This window comes from Pongo abelii, chromosome 4, assembly GCF_028885655.2.
Source record: "Pongo abelii isolate AG06213 chromosome 4, NHGRI_mPonAbe1-v2.0_pri, whole genome shotgun sequence".
Classification (NCBI taxonomy): Eukaryota; Metazoa; Chordata; class Mammalia; order Primates; family Hominidae; genus Pongo; species Pongo abelii.
The window spans coordinates 75,245,136-75,266,107 of NC_071989.2; the positions used below are offsets into that span (position 1 = coordinate 75,245,136).

General features: G+C 34.5%; 1 protein-coding gene and 1 long non-coding RNA gene across 8 annotated transcripts in view; one reads left to right on the forward strand and one right to left on the reverse strand.

Annotated features, from left to right (window-relative positions):
* ERBIN (erbb2 interacting protein) overlaps positions 1-14,741 on the forward strand; it is a 151,033-nt gene extending 136,292 nt beyond the window's left edge. For 3 of the 7 annotated variants that reach the window (XM_054556421.2, XM_054556420.2, XM_054556422.2), the window contains exons 22-26: positions 3,122-3,265; positions 9,272-9,478; positions 10,571-10,663; positions 11,130-11,204; positions 12,644-14,741. In XM_054556421.2, coding sequence (XP_054412396.2) covers positions 3,122-3,265; positions 9,272-9,478; positions 10,571-10,663; positions 11,130-11,204; positions 12,644-12,751 — 627 coding nt within the window. In that variant the 3' untranslated portion in view covers positions 12,752-14,741. The remainder of the gene's footprint in view (positions 1-3,121; positions 3,266-9,271; positions 9,479-10,570; positions 10,664-11,129; positions 11,205-12,643) is intronic. The other 4 variants (XM_009240758.4, XM_002815606.6, XM_063724125.1 and 1 more) reach the window with 2 other exon arrangements.
* LOC129059685 (uncharacterized) overlaps positions 14,430-20,972 on the reverse strand; it is a 70,501-nt gene continuing 63,958 nt past the window's right edge. The window contains exon 3 of the long non-coding RNA XR_008525706.2: positions 14,430-17,202. This is a non-coding gene — a long non-coding RNA (uncharacterized LOC129059685). The remainder of the gene's footprint in view (positions 17,203-20,972) is intronic.

Below are 20,972 nucleotides of genomic sequence, written 5' to 3' on the forward strand. Positions count from 1 at the left end.
CTCAGGATGATATATATGTTATGTGAAGGAGGGGGAACAACTTTAAAAGCTGGTCCGAAGAATTTCAAGTTGACACAATAAATAAGGTGAAGCCACTGTTACTTCCTGAGCAGATATAGTACTTTAGGTTATATAATGTTAGATGTGGTTCTTTTGAGTTGTCTGAGAGTTTAATGTGATTCTACCACCAGCCTCCTAAAAATAATTTTATTCAGTAAAAATAATCCTTAATATTGAAGCATAATATGAGTAATTTGCCAGTGAAAATTAACTCTTTATTTCTGCACGTCTCTCATGGGGATGCTTTCTTTTCATATGTTCAAAACATTCTAAAATCATGTAATTCTGAAAATTGTCCCTGTTTTATTTATAAAACTACTTTGTGCTGCATTCATGCTCTTATTCATCAGATGGTGTAATCAGAATGTATGGGCATTAGAAGCAGATTGAAAGTGCTACATAAATACATTACTAATTAACTACTTTAATAGCAGCAGGATTTAGACTCCAAACTTCAAAGCATTGATTCAAAGTGGTAGAAGATGATGGAGGATCCCTATTCACTCCCCTACACTCACCATCTTAATTCTAATGGCAAAGTATACATTTAAAAATTTTTCCCTGGGGGCTTCCACAGTGCGTGCCCTACCTCATGAGGTCAGTTCCCAAATTAAAATTTGCTACTTTACTCAGCTGAGAGTTAGTAATAATAGATAATCTATTGAAGCTTAAGTAGTTTTTAAACCTTTTAATAGTCACCCCTCTTACCTCCCACTGCCAAAAAAAAAAAAAAAAAATTGTACCTGGAATTCAAAGATACAGAGTAGATGTCACCTTGAAAATTTCAAGATTTATTTAATTAATAAGCAAAATTTGCAAAGGAATAAGAACTTTTTATTTCAAAGGTGAATGGTTACTATCAGCATTTACTAACATTCCTTATGAGAGCTCAGATATTAAGCATTCCAAACCGTAATATGATTAACACAACATGGTAAGTGTTACGTTCACTTGTTATTATACAACTATCAGTATCTAATGAACAACATTGCCCAGGACATTATGCCTAGCATTTAATTGAGCACTGCACAATGTGTTGTGACAGGAAGCAGTTTTATGTGGATGTCTGCACAAACCTGAATTTAAAACCAGACCTGTTTTGAGCTTCAGCTTTATTCATCAGTAAAATATTTACAGTAAGCTCATGTGTTTGGAGATGACAGAGAAAGCTTTGCTACAAGATCTGTGTAAAGGGTTAATCAGGCCACTTGAGTCAATAACACATTAAAGCTCTCTGCACGGCAAATTTGTGTGTCTGTTATTTATGTATGTATGAATGATTTCTTTTTTTTTTTTTATTCTAGTCAAATGTTTATGAAACCTCCAAATTGCCTCTGCTAAATCCTTATCCTTGGTGAAATGGTTTGGGAAAATGCAGGTCTGGGCTATAAGTTTAGCTTTTTCTTTAGTCATTAGTTGAGATTTCACAGAATAACTGGAAGTGTACATGGTAATTTTATAGATCTTTTTCTTTCTGGAATCCTGTATTTCTTGGCATTAGATGTCAACTTCAGATTTTGAGAAGGAATATATTTGCTAAGAGTAATACAGAAATGCTTGTTATGATATTTCTGTATTAGTAACAAGCCATGCTCAAAATGTGGTTTCACCCAGTTTGACCATTAAGCCCTCAGCACTCAGGGACATGACTAAAGGCACTCACATGAAAGAACAGCAGTTCATAACACTGGGAATAAACAAGTGGAACAGCGGGAATCAGGCAGTGTGTTTATTGAGGTACATCTTCAGGCAGTACTGGGATTAGCAATTAAGTATTCATATGAACTCAGTTTGTGAGAGGATTCCATCAATGGCTCTTCAAATTTAAGCAGCAAAGGCCACCACTAACTCCTAAAATACAGTCATCTTTAATACCAGTTTATTTGAATGGGGAAAATTTGCCACACATTTTCTCGTTTTCTTCTTGTAATTTTAGAGCAGCAGGAGCATTTTAAAAGTTATACTCACCAGCGTGGGCAAGATGGTGAGACCCTGTCTACATGAAAAATAAAAAAACTAGCCAGGCACGGTGGTGCACACCTGTGGTCCCAGCTACTCAGGAGCCTGAGGCAGGAGGATGACTTGAGCCCAGGAATTTAAGGCCAGCCTGGGTAACATAGCAAGACCCTTGTCTCTTTAAAAACTAAAATTAAAAAGGGTATATCATAAATTCGTGTATGTTAAAATTATTCTCTAATGCAAGATATTTTTCTAAACATCTAAACATTTAGAAATTGAAATGTGGTCGGGCACAGTGGCTCACACCTGTAATCCCAGCAGTTTAGGGGGCTGAGGCAAAAGGATTGCTTGAAGGAAGGAGTTTGAGACCACCCTGGACAAGTGTAGTGAGACCTCGTCTCTACAAAAATAATAATAATAATAATAACTAGCCAGGTGTGGTGATGAGGACCTGTAGTCCTGTCTACTCAGGAGGCAAGATCATTTGAGCCCAGGAGTTTGAAGCTGCAGTGAGCCAGGAGCTTGTTATTGTACTCCAGACTGGGAGTCTACCTCTTAAAAAAATAAAAAAATTTGAAGTATTTTTTGCAAATATATTTTGTGTTATGTATATTTAAACACTCAGTTTATTTAATATGTTAGAATTTGCATAAAATGAAGTAGATTCTCTAAAAATTCATTTGACTTAGAATTACTGGGTGTTGGTAAAATTTATCTTTATATAGAGAAATTAATTTCTGTTTTGTATATGACTTTAGATACACATACATCTGCATATGGCGTCAATTCCTATTTTCTGACATATATATCTAAGATGTGTTAGGAGTAAAGGAAATAGCATTCTAAAAGCAGTTATATGTCTGTACTTTCTTCCTTTGCTTAAACATGTGAATGGTTGTGTTTACATGTAATTTGTGTATATGTATATGTTGTCATGTAAATACATGGTAAATGGTTCCAATTTCTTTCACCTATGAAAATTAGTGTTGCATGATACTTCTCTGGTTTTGGGTTTACTTGTAAATAAGTCTACGTATATAACATGTCTCGTGGATTTTGCATGCTACACTAATCTCTGTTAAATTATCCCCTCTTTATTCAGAGCATGCTGTCAAGGTCCTTTAATTCCAATTTCACTACTGTAAGCAGTTTTCACTATGGCAGCTCTAGGGATCTGCATGGCAGCCAGGGCAGTCTTGCCTTGAGTGTTGCAGACAGAAGAGGTTCTGGTGGGCACATTTTTCGAGTGAGTACCTACACTAGACCAATACTTTTAGCTTGTAGAAGAGAAAACCCCAAATTTTAAGTGTTATAATGTTTCCAGGAAAAAAAATTGTTTACTCTGGGTTAGAAACCGTGATTTCCTCTGAGTTCTTCCATGGCTTAGTTCTAAATCTTTCTTCAAAGCTGATAAATTCATTATCTCCTGAGTTTCTTTGGTCATAAACTAATGATGTAGTCAGCCCTTGTTTACGCAAAAAGCAGTGAACAATAGGAATAACTGAGAGATTTTTAAAAACTATTCTTCGTAGTATGTTTTCTCTTAATATTAAACTTTTCTATTCCTAACTAAGGATTTTAAGGCTATGCTATATGTAATCCATAGACCTGTTACAGGGAGGAATAATTTTAACTCCAGTGACTGAGAATTGAGTGAGAGAAAGCACTACCCTGAACTAACGTTAATCATAATTCACTGAGCATGATTAACTGTGAGACTGGAGAAATTATGTCAGTGAAAAGACAAAGCACAAATCCTTTCTTACTCACATTTTACTAAACATTTCCTTAGTAGTGAAGAAGAAAGGTTTATGATTTTAACCAAAATTAAGTGTGGGGGATAAAAAGGCAGAGAAAAACAACTCTGGCATGGCCCTGTTTTAAGATTTTTTTCCCTTAACAAGGTAGTAGCATGGTCTCTAAAATATTTCCTTCTGCCCCTCTCCTTCAATCCCGAAAAGACTGTTTTCTCTCTAATAACCCTGTTTTATCCCCTCCCCATAGTTTCCTTGTGAAGTATTTGCTTATCTCTGGGTCCTTTACTTCTACCTGAGCTATGGTATCCCCCATTTTAATATATCCCTGGCTTTCCTCTGGTGTTATAGAGTAGGAGCAATCTCCTGGATTCTCTTGGCTCTGGCTGTACCTGACCTAGACGTATGCTGTCCTCTGTCACCTGCCACAATGTGATTCCTATGCTGTTAAGAGTGGCAGCTGTTATGTTGAAACCTCCCAATTTTATTTATTTATTTATTCATTTATTTATTTATTTATTTTGAGGCGGAGTTTTGTTCTTGTTGCCCAGGCTGGAGTGCAATGACGTGATCTCAGCTCACTGCAACTTCTGCCTCCTGAGTTCAAGTGATTCTCCTGCCTCATCCTCCCAGGTAGCTGGGATTACAGGTGCCCGCCACCACACCCAGCTAATTTTTGCATTTTTAGTAGAGACGGGTTTTCACTATGTTGGCCGGAGGTCTTGAACTCCTGACCTCAGATGATCTGCCCACCTCAGCCTCGAAAAGTGCTGGGATTACAGGCATGAGCCTCGCGCCCAGCTAGGAACCTCCCAATTTAAAAGATGAGAGAGAAGGGTGATAACTATCAGTCTCTCATTCCAAGAGTCCCTGGGGGTAAAGATCAGTGGCTTTTATTAACTCAGGGGTAATCTTTGCCATTTATAGTCACCTGGGGCAATTGTATTTTCCAGATTCTTTTATAGTAACATTTTGTGCTTGTTTTTTTTTAATTTGGAGCCTTTGAATACATTGAATTTTACTTTTACATTCATGGTGTGCTTGTTCTTTTGAAAAGTAGATAAACATAGTTATACATTCACACTTGAGTTAAAATTTCAAGCTGAGAGCTAAATTCATTATTATGTATTCTAAAAGCACATCTCAAAAAGGGAGAAGGAAAATAAAGTATTCATTGCATAAATACACAAAATTAGATCACATCTAAAAATTCTAAGCCATGGTTTGAACTAACTGCACATGATAGATGTGTTGCAGATATAATTTCTAAGATTAAATTCGAAATCCTTAACTCTATATGTATGCTGTAGTATGTCATAACAAAGTAGATTTTAGATTAATTTTTCAATATGATGATGTAGTTTGCACTTCTGTGTTGCTAGCCGTAAACTGTTTTGAATGTAACAATAGTGCTGTTTATCACAATCTGTTTTCTAAAATATATATAGGGATGTGTTTAGAACTAAAATTGAAGTGAAAAATGTATGTGTCTTGCTTCCTGGCATATTTGTAATAAGAAATATTCAGGGGCTCTGTGCAATGGCTCACACCTGTAATCCCAGCACTTTGGGAGGCCGAGGCAGGAGGATCACTTGAGCCCAGGAATTTGACACCAGCCAGGGCAATGTAGGGAGACCCTGTCTCTTCCCCCTCCCCACCCCCCCAAAAATTAGAAAATTAGCCAGGCATGGTGACACCACAACTGTTATCCCAGCTACTCAGAAGACTGAGGTGGGAGGATTGCTTGAGTCCAGGAAGTCGAGGCTGCAGTGAGCCATGATCACACCACTGCACTACAGCCTGGGTGGCAAAGTGAGACTCTGTCTCCAAAAAGAAAGAAAGAAAGAAAAATATTCAGGGGTAATAAGATTGAGTCTATTTTTCCACTAAAGCTATCAGCTTGGTAAACTATAATACAGGGATATTATTTGGCCCATAAAGATATTAACCAGTTAATTGGTTTTAATAGCATTTCTCCAGATCAGTACTTCTGAAACTATTGAACTCATATCACTGTGGCAGAATTAAGCTAAAGCAAATTTTATATTCATTTCACACCCCAATCTTATCCCAATAAAATAAGTTTTATAAGACTGTAAGTGTATTGGTTCTGCTTATCATTAAAATTTAGGGGAAAAAAAATCCCATGGGGTACTGTTCTATTAGAAGAACAGCAGTTAATTTTTTTTTTTTTTTTACCAAAAATCTTTTTATAGTGCTCAACATGAGTGTGATTTGGTTGGTCTTAAAATTTGAGACTCTAAACTTTGATTAATAACTATATTTGTTGTTCAAAGGTGTTAAAAGCTAGGTATTACTGTAAGTAAAACTAAAAGGAAAAAATAACATGCAGAATTCACCTTCTACATGTGTGTATTGTACATAAGTAGATTAACAATATATTTTCATATAAGCTTTTCATACATACAAAAACATCTTGCTATGTACCTTTGGAAGAAGTGAAAGATACTAATTGATGGCAGTATTGATGGCAATGTTTGATTTGGGTCTTCATCTTTGCGCTATTTGGCAATATTTTTTCCTAATCTTCTCTCAAGTGTCATCCTCTTGGTTTCACATCTTAAAGAACATTATTTGTTTACTTTTTATTTCCTGCTCATTTGAAGCATCCCCAGACATCCAGTTCAGGAGATCCTTGTCAAGATGGTATATTCATTTCAGGACAGCAGAAACTACTCATCAGCCACACTTAGTCACAAAGATGTTCCTCCAGACAGCTTGATGAAAGTGGGTGCTCGGGAAAACAAAATGTAGTATCTGTGAGCTTTCTATATTTTGCAGCTTTTGGACTAGATATTATATGTGCTTTAGATGAAAATACTTTTTTGAGGGCTTTCCCCCCTTTATTGGTAAGGATTTTAAAAATATCAGAAATACAAAATAGAATTTGACCCTGTCTACTATTTCTCAGTTCATTCCATGATTTTTCTATCCTGGAGAATTATTTTATTTTTGCATTTAGATTTCTGTTATATAGTACCACCTATTTATTTTTTCATTTGAATCAAGGCCTTTTTGGTATTCCTGATAGTAAAACTATTTGGAGAATTGAAAATGAACTTGTGTTAAATTCTTCATTCTAGGATCTTTTACTGTTACTCAAGTCAAATGTAATTACTTCAAATGATAATTAGAAATCATCTTGAAAGACTTTTGTATATGGTAGAATAGATGATGGTTGTGTTTTTAGTACTTTTGTTGCAATTATCTATGTATGGCCAGTGCCAGACAGATAATTTTTTACTATCCTCCCTCAACTGTTTTTTCTTATTTTCTTAACTGATTCCATGCCTCTAGTATGACCAGATATAATTATGAAGCATAGTTATTTATTACATAAAACTTCTATGTTGCTCTTCAGAGTAGCTACCTGGTCATCTAATATGTAAGTTCATAAGTCATCTGATACTTAAGTTCATCTAATATATAAGTTCTTAAGTTTCTATTATTTTACCCTCTTTTCTTTTAATTGAGCTTTGTCATCCAGTTTTTTCTCATTACATACATTTTGTGGTTTAGGGTTACTGAGTTTGTTTTAATACTTTCTAATTTCCTGAGCCATCTGCTAATTGTAGCTTAATATATTCCATGTGTATGTTTAACACTAATGTAGGCAAGACCAAATATCTGGTGTCAGGGAGTCTTAAGGTCAGTAGTAATTATCACCTGGATTTTACCCAGGAGAAAGATACTGAATTTGCATGTAGGAATAAATGGTATAAACGTAGAGAAAATCATGGGCTATCTGCAGAATTGTATGTAAGTAATAAAGCAACAGCAGAACCAGTTAATTACTCATGGGCAAATCAGTTGCATTAAATCTACAGTGATCAAGTAATAAACAGGTTTTTTCTCCAGAAATGTAGGGCTAATATAGCACTTCATTTTCCTTCTGTCCAACCAATATAAGATTTGTCAGTAACATCCTTGTGTCCTATCACAGAATACCCATGTGTGTTCCCAGACTTCAGAATTTAACTAAGTTCTCAAGTATAACACAGTTTAACAGTGAAATAGAATAGCTTTTTTAAAAAGTACAAATCTTTACCAAAGCTAAACTACTTTATATCTTTCAGCAAGGTTCACCAAGAAAAGCATGCAGTTCTGAAACTGTTGCCATGTCTCTCTGCAAACTTTTCTACTTTGGGATAATTTAGGGAATTGGACCTAAACTATTTCCCTCAGAGTTTTCCCATAATTTCCTTGTCGATGAGATTTGCTGTCTGTTAATAACCAACAAGCAAATTATAAGTTAATAGCTGAACCATATTTTTCTACACAAAAATCTTTTTATATGCAAATATTTGTAATATGACTGTAACCTCTTTTTTGTTGTTGTTTAGAGATGGAATCTCTCTAGCTCTGTCACCCAGGCTGGGGTGCAGTGGCATGCTCATAGCTCACTGCAGCCTCAAACTACTGGGTTCAAACAATCCTTCTACTTGAGCCTCCCAAGGAGCTGGGACTACAGGTGTGCACCACCATGCCCAGCTAATTTTTTTTTCTTTTCTTTTTTTTTTTAGAGATGGGGTGTTGCTGTTTTGCCCAGGCTGATCTTGAACTCCTGGCCTGAAGCAATCCTCTTGTATAGGCCTCCCAAAGTGCTGGGATTATAGGCATGAGCTACTGCACCCAGCCTCTTATTTTTAAGATAGATTCCTCATGCTAACAGAATAAGCTATTAGCCACATTTCTACAAAGGTGATTTTAAGTCAGGTTTATTCTCTAAAAATGAGAGGCATTAAAACAAAGATAGTTCTCTAACAACAACAAACTAATAATTTAAATTTTTTTGCTTTTTGCTTTATGAATAGGGTAGAATGTCAACATTTAATTTTTATGGCTAATAGTCTATGGAATTAATAATAATAAGAGATTATAAACATTGCTAACATACACACGAGGAATACATCAGTTTTCTACATAGCTGAATTGACTTGTTAATTCTGGAAAAGAAGGAATAAAAGCAGAAAAATATATTTAAATTTGGAAAGAATTTTACCACAAAATTAATTTTTTTATGAAGAAAAACATCAGCAAATGTACCTTTTGTGTATGTGTGTTTGATTTAGTATGGGAAAAGATACGCATCTCATAGACTGGCTTAAATTTTAAAATTTTGGTGTACTATGTGCCATTTTAACATTTGGTTATTATAAGATAGATACATCTAAGAAACTACAAATATAGCTCACAAAAAAACAAGTAATTTAAAATGTAGATATGATGTACTTCCATTTGAAAGCTTAAAAAAGTGAGTGTAACAACAAGCACTCAGGAAACTTTAGAATTAAGACATTAATAGCTTATTTCTTTTAAGGTTTAAAATTATAGAAAAATAGTAAGTGGCATGGTATTGTTTGACTTAATTAGAATGTGAAAACTCTAGTGCTTTTGTAATGCTCCAAGAAGAAATCCAAATATTTGAAATAAGACATTATTATTGGTCATTTTAAGATACTTCATGTTTTTCTTAGATGCCTTTGAGTAATGGACAGATGGGCCAGCCTCTCAGGCCTCAGGCAAATTATAGTCAAATACATCACCCCCCTCAGGCATCTGTGGCAAGGCATCCCTCTAGAGAACAACTAATTGATTACTTGATGCTGAAAGTGGCCCACCAGCCTCCATATATACAGCCCCATTGTTCTCCTAGACAAGGCCATGAACTGGCAAAACAAGAGGTAAGAATAATCAAGACTATTTGAAATATGGGACTAAGCTTTTTATGTATTTTTATAGATTACTTAACTATTAGTAAATCCATATAGAATGTTAACATAGTTATTACCATTTAAAGTTTTATTTTTATGTTACGTTTATAAGGCGTTAAACTTGGTAATTTTTATTTGACTTGGTGATCATGTAACATAGGATTTAGTATTTTGGGCATGGTTTATTTATTCTGATACAGTTTCTTTACCAAAACTGGTTGATACTACAGTAGTCAGACATTCCTTAAGAATATAAATAGGAGACCATTAAGCTGAAATTGTTCTGTGACACTTAAAATCTTAATTCCTTAGATTTTGAAATTTGACTACAGACTTCAGACTACTTTGAGTATTTAATCTTAAAAAGTACTTAAAAAGTCAGCGAGCTACACATTCTTACATCTTGATAGTTATTAATAAAATGATAATAATCTTAGAAAGGTAGAGATCAAATGCTTTATTCATTTTGGTTGTGTCTCTGGTGAAAGGGAGTGTTTTATAACACAGTTTTAATTCTTGCATCTTTTTTTTTAGCTTGGTTATAAAAACTCTCAATTGGTCATGTTTTAAAATCCCAACTCCTTTGAAGCCTTTAAACAGATTTAATAAATGAAGAGTTAGTGTCATAAAACCACCAGTGGATCTTTTATTAGATATCTTATGAAACAAGCCACTAAACAGAGATACTGTGTAATTTAGATGTCCCACAAGTGGAAACTGATAATAATATACATGTTTTGTGTTTATGTACTATGTCATGTAAAATCTGTGATGTCTAAAATGTAAAACAGGGTCAATATTAATTGATTCCTTATCCTCATAAGACAAGCAATAAAATTAGGAGCTATGCTTTATATAATCCCAGCTCTGCCTTTAATTCACTAACTCATTAACATAATTATTCTATGTTGTATTTAACTTCATCTGACCAAATGTTTATTTTTGATGAATTCTTATGTTTATGTTTGCTTGGACTTAACCAATCAGTATTTAAATATGGATGTTGTTGCATTATAACTTTTTCTGAAATAGTAAGTTTCCTTTATTTTCATATTAACTCAGATTCGAGTGAGGGTTGAAAAGGATCCAGAACTTGGATTTAGCATATCAGGTGGTGTCGGGGGTAGAGGAAACCCATTCAGACCTGATGATGATGTAAGTTTTCTTTGTATATTCTTGAAACACCTATAAAGTTTTATTTACCGATTGAATACTTAAATGTAAGTGAAAATCTAATAGATGTTTATGTAAATCTAGGTAGACATCACCTTGATTCCCCACTCTATCGCTTACCTTTTTGTTTTGTAATTTGATCAGTTCAAGTTAAAACAATTTAACCAAAAACTATGAATGTTTATGATATAATCAAGTGATTTTTAACTTTCTTATTGCTTTTTCACACATCTATAAAAGTAATTTTATTACTCTCAAGATAAATCACTAAAGTCAGAATTACTAAAGGTAAAAATAACTAGTTTGTTACAGTATTACTCAGAGAAGTCAGGGAGAAAACTTGTGCCATGATTCAAATATTTGCATGGTGTGGAGGAAAAATTGCTCCTTGGTACTCTGTTATTTATACATACTGTTTTTAGTTAAATAATTTTTTTTGTTATTAAAGGGTATATTTGTAACAAGGGTACAACCTGAAGGACCAGCATCAAAATTACTGCAGCCAGGTGATAAAATTATTCAGGTAATTAAAATAAATCTTTTTTTTTTTTTTTCATTTTATAACACTCTAATGTTTTCATAGTTTAAAATGTTTTCACTTTAACTTTGCAAATCGTGGGTGGGAGGCGGAGGCAGGAGAATGGCATGAACCCGGGAGGCGGCGCTTGCAGTGAGCCGAGATCGCGCCACTGCACTCCAGCCTGGGCGACAGAGCGAGACTCTGTCTCAAAAAAAAAAAAAAGTTTGATACATCACAGGATTTTGTTTAAGCTCAGGAATGTTAATTTTTACTAATTTGAGGGGGATTAGAGTACCATTTCTTGGATGTGGGCTATTGTCCTTTCAGAAACGGAGAAGAAAAATTTTAAATCTGAGAAACTCATTTTTTCGTGTCCCCTCCTTTTCTTTGTTCATTCAGCTACTCATTTTACCTAAACACTTGCAGTCTTAGAAGGAAGACAAGCCTAGGACACAAGTATAGCTCTCATTTTCTACCCCTACTGTCACCGTTCTTAGTTGAGAACTAAAGAACTAAAAAATAACCCTCAAACCAAAAAAAAAAAAAAAGAGAGAGAGAGACATTAATGTCTAATAGCTGAAAGTACAGATTCTGAAAGCCAGACTGCCTGAGTTTAAATTCTGGTCCCAACACTTTCTAAAAATAAAATTAATTAAAAAAAATTTTTTTTTGAATAATTTTAAGCTTAGAGAAAAGCCACAAAAATACTACAACAAACACCAGTATTACATCAATTGGTCACCAGTCATTCATAATTTGCTACATTATCTTTATCATTTATTCTCCTTTTCTCCCTCCCTCCCTCTACACACACACACACATACACACACACACAGTCACACTCACTCATACACTCATACAGTTATACACATTTATTTTTCTGAACCATTTGGGTTTCAATTTGTGACTGAGCAAGTTACTTTACCTCTCCATGCCTGGGCTTTCTCTTCTCTAAAATAAGATAGAGCATTATGAGAATCAAAGGATCTAATTCATATTACACACTTAGAATTGCGTGTTTGGTACACAGTAGAACCTCAGTAAATATTAACCTTAATTGTAAGAAGTATGGTGGTCTTGATGTGATGGCTCCAAGACAATGGGAAGAGTAGCCCTTGCCCCCTGCTACACTACAGTTTGGTCACCTCAGATGCACATTAGCATTATACAACACCATGTCTGACATTATTTCTTAAGTAAGTGATTTCTGACATTGGGCTGCTACATAAGAATTGGCTGAAAAGTTGGACAAAGTACACATCTTTAGACCCCATCTTCGGAGACTTTATTCCTTGGTTTGGGTAGGGCCTATGAATCTGTATGTTATTTTAAGTTGCCAAAGTGATTCTTATTTTCTTCCAAGTTTGTGAACTACTTGGCAGAAATGCAAATAAATAACTATAAAATGTTTTTCCTAAAAGCATTTTTCCTCTTTCTTCTAGGCTAATGGCTACAGTTTTATAAACATTGAACATGGACAAGCAGTGTCCTTGCTAAAAACTTTCCACAATACAGTTGAACTCATCATTGTACGAGAAGTTTCCTCATAAGCACTGTGGACAAAAAAAAAGCGGGGAAGACAGCAAGATTTATTGGAAGATACTTGCAGGGGAAATTAATATTTTGACTATTTTTATATATAAAGAAGAACTCAAAAAATTATGTTCAAATTTGTACATTAATGAAGTAATGGAACTTGTGGTTAGAGGGAAAGAACCACTGTACAGAATATAAAGGAGAGTGTTGAATTCATACCATATAAAACTTGTTAGGTTTTTAAACATAGCAATCAAGGCTACAAAAACAAACCTGTGTTGTTTTTGTATAGATTGTAGGTTTATTTTTGGATTTCATATACATGACTGAACTGTGTGCAAGGCAATAGTTAGCCTTGATTTTAGCCCAGAGACAGATGGCAGAGCTATCTCTCTCATAGCTTTTATGCCCTTATTTTTATTCAACTGGTATTAATGTTTTTCTCCTGAAACTACTTTTTTTGATGTGGGCAAGAGATTTGAAGTGTTGGCTTTTGCTATGTGCATATTGAATTGAAGAGTGAGTAGGTGAAGGTGGTGCTGGTGGGTTCACTTTCCAAGGCCAGATTAAAAGAGTTATTTTCTATAAAAATCTGGAAGCAAAGAATGGGGATGGGGGGAGCTATGTGGTAGTATGTTTTTATTAAGAGAATAATGCAATAAAATAGGTAATGTCTTTTTTACAAAGCAAAAAAGACAATAATTGCATTTATGAGCTCGGCAGGATCTGTTCTTGTCATAGCCATTGACTATACATTTGCTACTGGTGATTCAATTTTTAATTTTTTAGTCACAGGAAATTTTTAACTCTACTGTAGATGCATGTCCATGCATTTTCTGTGTTATGGAAATCCCCTGATTTTTTTTTTTTTTTTTTTTTTTTTTTTGCAAATGGTGGTACTTGCAATCTGTTTTATAATTAGCGCTCCATTTAAATCTAATTTATAATTTTTATTTTAAGCAGCAAATGAAACAAAAATGGCCAGTTTTAAGATTGTGTTGCCTGTAACATAAAATGTTAAGAAGGTTTGGGAAAGCCTCTTGATTTTTGTTTGGCCTTGCATTGCCTTGGTAAAGTGAAAGGAAACAGTACGCATGGAGCTAGGAAACCAAAGCAAGTTTGTGAAACTGGCACAGTGATAGAGAATTGCTGTGGAGAGTTGTAGAGCAAAGGGATGGGTCCTTGAGGCCTGCCAGTGTGTAAAGGTGTTCAAATAAAGGGCTGTTTCTACAGGTAACATTAAATGTGAACTCAACACTTCAGAGTCTTTAAAGGGTTTCTGTGTGTATCAGTGTAATAGTGTTTTACCACCAACTGCCTTTCTTTGTTCCTAGTTACTGTAACAAATTTGATGATAGAGGTTTATTAATTTTGTTTATCCAGACCATTAATTTTATTTGTTTTTGTTCTATGTAATCAAATAAAATTTGAGTAACATGTAATGGTAAGGATTAATGCATGGTTATTTGGACCAGAAAAAAGTGCCATAGAAGACCAATAACTGTTTAGTTGAGGCTAGTCTGGAACCTTTCGTTAGAGCAATATTTGGTTATTGCACTTCATTTTTATTTACTAAGAAATGCAATTTGGGAATTTTTAATCTGTTATGCTTTGTTTATCAACCTTGATTTTAATTAAGACTTTTATAAGACTAGCTTAAAACACCAACCCACATTATTTTTGCAAAAGTGAGTTGGACTCACTTTCCATTCTTGCTAGTCAAAGTAGGCAGCACTTTTAAAAATATGTGAACTCAAATATTGCACTTCTTTCAAGATGTTATCAATTGGTTATTGTACTGTATAGTTTTAATAATTTTGATTGAAACCCTTTAACAACTCTTTGTAAATTTTAACTCACTTTAGTTGATTTTCAGTACTATTTACATAGGAATTGATTTTTATGGATATAGTAGAAGAAATGTGCTGTATTTTGATAAAATTCACTTATTGTATGTGTGTTGTAATCTAAAAAAAAGAATGACAAACAGCTTCTTTAAGACAAGTCTCAGTGTTCCCTTTATTCTTAGTTTGTTTTTAAATATTAATTTTGGCATTCTAAAATAGATAACATTTCTTTTATTGATTTCAGATTTTCACAGGCACATTCTACTTTTAATTGGAAATATATTTAATAAGTATAATTGTGAAGTTTTCAACTACTTTACCTTGAACCACATACATAGATTATAATTTTGGAAAAGGAATTAAGCCTCACAGAACAGTGGATCTTCAGCAAACCTTAACTTCATTGTCTGCACATTACATTGAAGTATTATAAATGCAACAGATGTTATATGCACTGGTATTTTATCCTACTCTAGTTAATTAAAATTTTATAGTATTCTTGCAACACATAAAGTTGTGTAAGAAACTTTACCAAGAGGAGTATTATAGCCAAGCTTTCTTTGAAAGTATTGGAAAACTAAAATTAAATGACAAGAACTTTGAATTAGAATTTTGCTGTAATAGTTAAGTTTCAAAATTTGAATAAAAGAATAATTAAATTTTTTGAGGAAGTGGAGAAGACATTTTTAGTTTATATATTGTTGAGTAAGTTGTAGTTAAGGTGTATACCCATAACTAACTTTATTTTAATAAGTATTATATAGCAATTTATCAAAACCACAACTGTCTTTTAGTGATTTTGTCTTTAAGAGTAATTTCTTACGCTAACCAGTAAAAAAAATTATACTGATCAGAGTAATTTATACAGCATACAATAGTTGACACAATCTAAAGTTTTATGCTAATTAAGGAATTATCGCTTCATCTGAATCAATGAAATTCTAAAATTCCCTACATATTTATTTTGTAAATATTCTTCTGATCTCTTTGGACTGGATATGAAGATATATATATACACTTAATTCTTTTAAACACAAAACTTGCCATAAGCAGAACCAAACTTTTAAGTATTAATTTGCTGTACTTAAAAAATCCCATTAGCAGCTATGTAATATTTTTATCAGCCAACATTTATTCATTCCAAGTTTTTGTATATATCTAGATGAAGTAACACATAGAGGATAGATAACAAACTAATGATGTTTAAACTGATTTATTTACAAAATTCGGGGTTAGAGAAATTCTCATGAAAAATATACAATTTTTTTTGAGCATTAAAACCCTGTATATCTAGGTGTGGAAGAAGTGTAGTTTATCTCAAATTATTATTCTTTACTTCTAAAGGGAGCCATTAAGATGGGAAATGTTTCTCTGATGGAGATTGACGTGTGAAATCTATTTGGAAGGGTATTTTTTTCACTCAGTCTGTTGCATTCTTACAGCCTATTCAGTGAATAGGTTTCTTATGAAATGGACATTGAAATAAAAATTACAATTCATCAAGAACATTAATTGATGAACAAGTGAACAAGATGCCTATTTAAATAAAAAAAAAAAGTAATCTAGACAGGCAGCCAACTCAGACCTTCAGGTATTCCTTTGTTTCTAAATAAGAACCTTCAGAAAAAGTTGACCATATTCTACCTAAAGCTGCTAATTCTTTACAGAATTCATAAGCCCAGGGGATAGTAAGTAGTCATTTAGTTTTGGAAAGTTCTTAAGAGAATGCTGTCTTCTACAGTCTCATGAAGCAGTTCTTCAAGATTAGAATTTGTGGTCAGCTATAATGTACAGTCCTAATATCCAACCACCTGAGAAGCTCATCCTAAGCTGAGAAAGCCTAAAATGTTAGAGAATGTTTAGAGAAAACAGCTGAAGAATGTTTAGAGAAAACACCTGAAATTTTTTTTAAGAGAACAACCTAGGTTTTATTGTAGAGAACAATCAAAATACTCCTGAACCTTTCTATAGAATCTTTAGGAAAGAGGCTGACAAAAAGAATCCTTCTGTTACAACTTTCTTTTTTAATGTAACAACCAGGGACAATGGTGATCTGCCACGCATCTGCCCATCTAGCTTCTCAATCGGCCCACAGTTTTATTTCAGGATAAAATTTGAGAAACTTATATCACTGGGGAAGGAAGAAACTTAAGCTGTAAAATTATGCTTTTCCCCTCAAGGAATTCAATAAAGCTTATTTTTCATGAAAACAAGCCTATAAATACTGACTTTCCTTAAACCTAATCAAATTAATTGTGTTTCTCCAAGGTATAGCTTTAGGAGGATCTTCTTTTGGTTGCTCGTCTTTCAAACTTCTCCTTGTTAGAAAAGAAAAACTAATACAAATTGTTAAAAAAAAATTAAAGCATGAGCAGAGAGCATGGATTTTAGGATAGATGATTTTAAGTTTCCTCATCTTCATGAAAGGAAGAACCTAATACTCTGAGCTAATGCCTGTCCAGATTGCATACTGAACATCTCATATTTGGATCATCCTTCACTGCAGCATCCCTCAAAGGAACATTCATTCTCCCAAGAACAGGAGGCATTGTTCGCAGATAAATTATTCAAGGTAGCAAAATGGAGCATGCTTGAATCTCCTCGTCCTGTCCACATGCCTACAAAGGACAGAAAAGATTATTAACACTATGATAGGCAAGAGTGTTATGTAATAACCTTACCAGTTTTGTAAAAAAAGAAAGGAGTACACTGGATCCATAATTTTTGAGAAATTCTTTAAAGGCTAGAGCCAGAGAATTCTACCATGAGATACGGATTTTGCTTCAGATGCCTCAGAAGACAATATAAAGGACCAAGAATGACGGTGATAGTGCATCATAAGGAATTGATTTAGTTCAACCACATTTTATATGCCAAGCTGTGTGCAGAAAGGACATCTGGTTCAAAGCAGGAGCAATGAGTGCGGGTACCTAGATTTAAGAAGGAAAACCAGTATAGCCCTTTTGAGCTAGCATGATCTGACCATTGGCGTGTTCTTCCTTTTGCCCACCGTTAGTGCAGATGGTAACACCATGAGAATCACCAAACAGAAGTACCAATGTCTAAAGAAATCAATATGTAAAATGATATCTTCTGAGGGATAAAGGATATTGAGTTTAGAAAACAAGCTGTTAATGAAAGGATTTAGATGTCTTTATAATGTAAAATAGAACTGTCAGAAGTAAATTCAACAGCTGGGCTGGAGAGTAGAAAGGAGACATCCAAAGGGCAAATTAAAAAGCTCTTTAGTTTTAAATTATATAGAAAGTAATGCAAATGAACTAAGAAGTAATGTGAAAAGAGACATGGAAGAGAAGTCCTCATGTTCCAACATGAATTCTTCGTCAAAGGAAACAATGAAGGGGAAAAAAGGAGCTTTCCTAGAGCTGAAGCACACCATAGGTTCTCAGACTGAATGAGTCCATTTAGTACCAAGCAAAACTATAAACATACACTTCTAGATACATCTTCATGAAATTTTAGAGTAAGTGTAAAGAACATCATTGGCGAGGCATGGTGGCTCACACCTGTAATCCCACATTTTGGGAGGCCAAAGTGGACTGATTGCTTGAGTCCAGGAGTTCAAGACCAGCTTGGGCAACAGGGTGAAACCCTGTTTCTAGAAAAAATACAAAAATTAGCTAGGTGTGGTGATGCGTGCCTGTAGTCCCAGCTACTTGGGAGGGTAAGATGGGAGGATCACTTGGGCCAGGAGACGGAGGTTGCAGTGAGCCGAGATTGTGCCACTGCAGTCCAGCCTAGGCAACAAAGTGAGGCTCTGCCTCAAAAAAAAGAACATCTTAAAAGGTTCCAAAATGTAAAGGAAATGATTACAAAGTGAACAGGATGAGATTGACATTGGAACTTTCACCAGCGATTTGGATACAAGAAGACAGTAAAGCAATACATCCAAAATTTGAAAGTTATTCAAGTTGGAGGGCAAAATAATGATATTTTTAGGAATTCAGGGATTCAAAACTTACCTCCCCATAAGAATTACCAGGGAATACTCCAATGAAATGAAAAATAAATCTTAAAAGTAGATTTGGTATCTAAGAAGTAATATTCATTCACCAAAACCACATGTAGTGGAGCAGAAATAAGTACAATTAGTGGTGATAGTAAAATAAGAATGGAAGTAAAATACTAGATGGTTTCTACAAGTGAGACAAGAATCTAACTTAAAAATTTATTTTTATAGAGACAGAGTATCACTATATTGCCCAGGTTGGTTTTGAACTCCTAGCCTCAAATAATCCTCTCACTTTTCTCCCAAAGTGCTGGGATTACAGGTGTGAGCCACTATGTCCAGCCAAATAAATGGCTTTTTCTTTTTTTTTCTTTTGAGACAGAGTTTTTCTCTTGTTGCCCAGGCTGGAGTGCAATGGTGCGATCTTGGCTCACTGCAACCTCCACCTCCTGAGTTCAAGTGATTCTCCTACTTCAGCCTCCTGAGTAGATGGGATTACAGGCATGTGCCACCACGCCCAGCTAATTGTTATTTTTAGTAGAGACGGGATTTCTCCATATTGGTTAGACTGGTCTTGAACTCCCGACCTCAGGTGATCCACCTGCCTCGGCCCCCCAAAGTGCTGGGATTACAGGCATGAGCCACTGCACTTGGCCATAAATAACTTTTTCTAAAAGAAACTACAGATTGGTTAATTTTAAGTGCTTATAGAAAAATCTAAGTTGGAATTCTTGGGTGAATAATAACTACAGAAACAATAAATATTTAGTGTTATGTATGTTTTGTCTATATAAATAAATATAGTTTGACTCTACTGCATCTTATCTATTGTTCTAGTGATGGACACCTATGATACTGCCAATTTCTCCACTTCACTGCTGCCATAGATAGTGTAGTGGTAAGTATCCTAATTCATGTCATGTTATGGACCTGTGCAAAAATTTCTCTAGCATATATACCTAGGAATATAGTTGCTAAGTCACAGGGCTGTTTAATTTCAGTAAATTCTGCTAAATTACTTTCTTAAAAATCTATACTAGTTTATATTCTCACTAGCTAGATGTGAAGATTCTCATTTCCTCACATATTTGCAAACAATATTATATGACTTTCTAACTTTGGCATGTTTGGTGGATATAATATTTTATTTTGTTATTGGTTTAAATTCCATTTTTCTGATTACTGGGGTATTTGACAACTACCCAGCTATTAAGGTTTACCATTCTGTAAATTTCCTATTCTTTTTGCCCATTTGTCTCCTTTTTTTCCCATTTTCTGTAAAGACTAATTGGTAATAGTTTTTTGTCTATTTTCTTTTCTTTCTTTCTTTCTTTTTTTTTTTTTTTGAGATGGAGTCTTACTCTGTCACCCAGGCTGGAGTACAGTACAATGGTGTGATCTTAGATCACTGCAACCCCCACCTCTCGGGTTCAAGCAATTCTCCTGCTTCAACCTCCCAACTAGCTAGGCTTACAGGCACTCACCACCACTCCCAACTAATTTTTGTATTTTTAGTAGAGATGGGGTTTCACTGTGTTGGCCATGCTGCTCTTGAACTCCTGACCTCAGGTGGTCTGCCTGCCTTGGCCTTCCAAAGTGCTGGGAGTACAGGCATGAGCCACTGCGCCTGGCCAGTTTATTGTCTATTTCAGCTATTACACTCATCATTTGAAACATTCCAAGTACCTTCTCCCAATCCATGGCCTGTTTCTCTTTCTCTTTGTCTATGGTATCTCTTTTTGTTTGTTTGTTTAGAAAAAAAAGATTAACATGGATAAGGACAAATCTATCATTTATGCTTCATCATTCTTAATTAAGAAAGTTTTCTTCATTCCTGAGTCACAAGGTTTTCTCCCACATTTACTTCTATTAATTACTTAGATTTACTTATCATTTAGATCTTTTCATCTTGAGTCTACCACTGAATATGATGTAAGGTAGTGATCTAGCTCCAAGTTTTCTCTTCTAATGGCTACTTTTTCCTATTAATCCGATGCAAAGTTTATTGTATATCAATACCTATGTATACGCAGGACTGTTTCTGAGCTCCCTATTATGTCCTTTGGTCTGTTTTTCTGTCCATGCCTCTGTGTCATATTTTCTTTTTCAGCAAAGTTTTAAGTTTTATAATGACCACTCATCATCTACATTCTTCTATTAACACTTTTCTATATTTGCTTTTATGTACCATGTTATTTTTATAACTAAAACTTTGTATCTATCTTAATATCTTATTAGCAGTGATCCTCAATCTTCAGTATATATCAGAGTCAATTAGAGGGCTTGGGGGGCCCCACCCACATGGCTTTTAATTAACTAAGTCTGAGTTGGAACCCAAGAATTTACATTTCTAGCAAGTTCTCAGGTAATGCTGATGCTTATGGTTTGAGGATAACAGAGAATCACTGTCTTATAGGA